This window comes from Wasmannia auropunctata, unplaced genomic scaffold, assembly GCF_000956235.1.
Source record: "Wasmannia auropunctata unplaced genomic scaffold, wasmannia.A_1.0 LD336092.1, whole genome shotgun sequence".
Taxonomy (NCBI): Eukaryota; Metazoa; Arthropoda; class Insecta; order Hymenoptera; family Formicidae; genus Wasmannia; species Wasmannia auropunctata.
In genome coordinates this window covers 2,900,352-2,904,402 of record NW_012026798.1, presented here as the reverse complement: position 1 = coordinate 2,904,402, position 4,051 = coordinate 2,900,352, and the positions used below count along the sequence as shown (strand labels likewise).

General features: G+C 31.6%; 1 protein-coding gene across 1 annotated transcript in view; it reads right to left on the bottom strand.

The window, feature by feature from the left end:
- Positions 1 to 213: 213 nt before the first annotated feature.
- LOC105463016 (ras-like protein 2) overlaps positions 214 to 4,051 on the bottom strand; it is a 7,062-nt gene continuing 3,224 nt past the window's right edge. The window contains exons 2-4 of the mRNA XM_011710011.1: positions 2,596 to 2,683; positions 2,191 to 2,402; positions 214 to 2,057 (exon numbers count right to left, since the gene is read on the bottom strand). Coding sequence (XP_011708313.1) covers positions 1,863 to 2,057; positions 2,191 to 2,402; positions 2,596 to 2,683 — 495 coding nt within the window. The 3' untranslated portion in view covers positions 214 to 1,862. The remainder of the gene's footprint in view (positions 2,058 to 2,190; positions 2,403 to 2,595; positions 2,684 to 4,051) is intronic.

The window sequence follows — 4,051 nt, the reverse complement described above, 5'->3', positions numbered from 1 at the left end:
AACGGATCACATAAAAATATTTTGTATTTTGTATTTCAAATCGAAAGATTGAAAGTATTGTGTATTTTGTATTTCAAATCAAAAGATTGAAAGTATTTTATATTTTGTAATTCAAATACTAAGATTCCTAGTATTTTGTATTTTGTATTTTAAATACTTTAATGGTGTATTTTGCCCAGCCCTGTATATATATATATATATTGCCAGCAGATATTTTTTTCGATCATACGTGTAAATAAAAGTAAAGTGTTTCAAACTAATATCTCTATCTAAAGTATTTAAAAATGGGAGATGAAAAGCAAAAGCTTTATTCTGCATTTCGTAATCGTAATTATCTTGTTTCTTAGTATACACGAAACATTCCCTTTATATTTCACACTGTTGGTCATACAATATTGTCGACACGAACTTATATGTCGTTATAAAGTAAAAACCTGTTTTTCTATCCGTCTCAACTCTCAATTATGTTTCGCTGCAACACGAGATCATTATTATATACCAGAAGATAAACAGCGAATACAGAAGCAAGACTGTCAACATTCTCGGACTCTGTGGATCCGTATGCGGTTGTTCACTGTCAAATCCAATTGTATCATAGCTATATAAACAGTAAACACCTTAAGCAATCACATCGCGTTACAGACAACAACTGTAGACTTTGTTTGAAATTTTTGCTCAGCAACAGTATTTTGTAGACTGTGTTTTCCTTGTAAATTTATTACAAAAATAGTTTTGTTTGTATTTGTATCACTGGGCTATTGCGTCTAATATTTATGCGAAACGAAAATTGACCTGCTGTGCATAGAAGAAAGAATGACTCTTCATTAAACTCTATCAGGGTGGGTACTCAAATTTTGTAAAAGAATTCCCTGAGAATTCCCGGATTTTCCGGGAATTTTATTCAAAATTCCAGGTAAGATTAGAGAATTTTTCCATACAGCTTTAAAATAAATTAGACACTAAGAGTTTTAATAACGTATAGAACTTGATGCGTGAAACCATTTAATCTTCTCATGTGTACAATAGTTACATCTCTTACAGAATTTTTCGAACGTAACAAAAGATTTTGCATGGAGATATAACTACATATGTGAAGATTAAATTGTCTCACGCACCAAGATCTGCGTTATTAGACTCTTAATGCCTGATTTATTATTTCCGGATTATCGTTTTTTAAATTTAAGAGTCTTTATATAGTCAATTTTAAAACAAATTAACTTTCAATATCAAGGACCTTCGATATGAGGCCAGGTTTACTTTTTAAAGGGATAAAATTAAATTTAAAAGTAAAATTCAAAAAATTTGCCTGAGTATCAGTAAAATTTCATGAGAATCCATGATTTTCAAGGGTAAAAATGAAATTCCCTGAGAATTCCAGGTTTTCCCGATTTTTCCCACCCTGTCTATATATTACAAATTTAACAGAAAACACAATGGCAGTTAAAAGAGTTATTTTACTGTCATATTGTAATTAATCATCGTTATCGTTATCGTCACGAAACGACGATGTCGAGTGTCGATGATAATCGTTGGTAAAACGTTACGCCTTCTAGGCGTATTAATTAGAAAAAACACGTCTGCGGTAATCGTTATCAGTTGAACGTGGCCGGAAATTGACATTTGATTTGCGTAATCAGTATATCGAAATCCGTATCGTTTCAAATTGTAAACGCGCAAAAAGTTTTTCTCCTTTCGCGAAAGTGTAAATTATTTCCGACAGAGATATCAAAAGTTTGGAACTGTTTTTTGCGCCATTTTAAATTTATACCTTTTTTTTTTCCTCGCCGAATCGGAACTCACTCACCAAAAATACGGTCTGATCAGTATGAATAAATCGTCCGTCGGGATAAATAATTTTGTCATTACAGCATGCAACACTTCTTCTTGTTCGTCTTGTTATTCGGTTTCAACGGCGGCCGTTCCGACAGCTGAAACTTTCTGACTATTCGCACCAGCTCGTGGAAAGCCTGATCGACGTTCATCCGTAATTTAGCGCTACACTCGATGTACGGAATCTTCAACTGACGCGCCAAATTTTGTGCCTCCTCGATCGATACCTAAAATGAAGATTCAAAAATGGAAGAATTACGGAGGAAAGGTTTTTTTTATAGTTACAGTTACTGTTCTCCGCGGAAAGAAGCAAACTGGGCAAGGATTTAAGCTGCTTATTCGCTTGACGATTATACTCACACTCCTCTGGTGGTCCAGATCCGCCTTATTTCCAACCATCAGCATAGGAAACTCATCTCGATCCTTCACCCGAAGTATTTGCCTGTGGAACTTCAGTATCTCGTCGAAGGACGAGTGATCGGTGACGGCAAACACGAGGAGGAACCCCTCGCCGCTTCTCATGTATTGTTCGCGCATCGCGCTAAATTCCTCCTGGCCGGCAGTGTCCAATACTGCAACGCAAACATAAATTTCGATAGGACGTATTCCAATTCTTGATCAAATCGGATTCCGATCAAGCGAACAAACCGGGAAATCGTCGAGTTCATTCTTTAACGAGCGTGGATTTTATTCGATTGAAAATCGATACGAGCAAAAAAAAGGTGGATCTTAAATTAAATGTAAATTGATTTATTCTTCACTTACTGTCGAGTTTGGCTGGCACATCGTCGATAACGCACTGCTTCGTGTAAGAATCCTCGATCGTTGGGTCATAATCGGTCACGAAATAACTCTGAAAAAAAAATTCAGTCTACAGAATACGTATAATCATTATATTTCATAATATTTTATCACGTGCTTAAAACGTGTTCTAAAATCTAAATTTAAAAAAACTTACAGGGTGTCCCATTTTAAACGATTATTCCCCAAAAATTTTCTTTGTTTTTAATTTTAGAGAAAAGTGTTGTACGGTTTGAGAAACAAATAATCAATTAATTAATTAATTTACAAATAATAAATAGTAAAATCAATTTTCGAAAAAAATCGATTTTTCAAAGTCACATGAAACTCTGCACCATTAATTAATTTTAAAAGTTCATAAATCAGGAAATTCTTAAGAAAAGAATTTAATTTTATCATTTTGGAAAGGTGACGATGTCAGTTGTATCAAAAAGCTGCTATCAAAAATAGGGCATTTTATTTAAAAAATTAATGGTTTATTTAAGAAATTAATGGACATTCACGTGACTTTAAAAAGTCAATTTTTCCAAAAATCGACTATCTTTTCTCTAAAACGAAATTGAAAACAAAGAAAAATTTTGGAGGATTGTTAAAAATGAGACCCTGTATATGACTTAATAATAATTTTTTAGCGAAACGACAAAAATTCAAATTTTAATCAATATCTATTTATTAATATGATTGGTAAATTGGGCTGCGGTTCGATTCACGCTTTCATAGTATTCGTGAGCAATGTTTGTCCTTGTTTAATATTTAAGCTGGATTCTGCTTTACAACCCTAAAAAAAACTGTGAATTTAAGATTTTTTTTTCAACTAAAATAAAAGTAAATAATTTCAAAAGTTTACCAGTGTTTTATTGTATATTTAAGCAGTAAATAAATTTTTTTATTAATAAATAATATGTTTTTCTATTAAATAATAGAACGTCTCAATAACGTCGCGCCGCTGGGGTTATTCAATTGTAAATATACAATCTAGGAGGCGTAATTTTTGTCTGAAACAAGAAAACTAAATTTTTTTCTTAATTTTTATAAAATTATCTTCTATATAAACTAACAAAACTTTAGAAATTTCAAAAATTAGATAAGTTATGACAATTAAAAAAAAAATGAAAATTTTCATGAAAAAATTTGAATCCATTTTTGTAAAAAAAATTGTTTAATTTAATTTTTTTGTGGTAATATTGTTAGTTCATATAGAAGATAATTTTATAGAAATTAAGAAAAAATTCGGTTTCTTCATTTCAAACGAAAATTACGGCTTGGATTGTACCAACTCCAGCGGCGCGACGTTATCAAGACGTCCTATTATATATTTATTAAAGAACATATTGTTTATTAATAAAAAATTTTTTACGGCTCAAACATACAGTAAAACACTATTAAACTTTTGAAATCATTCCTTTCTCTTATACACATC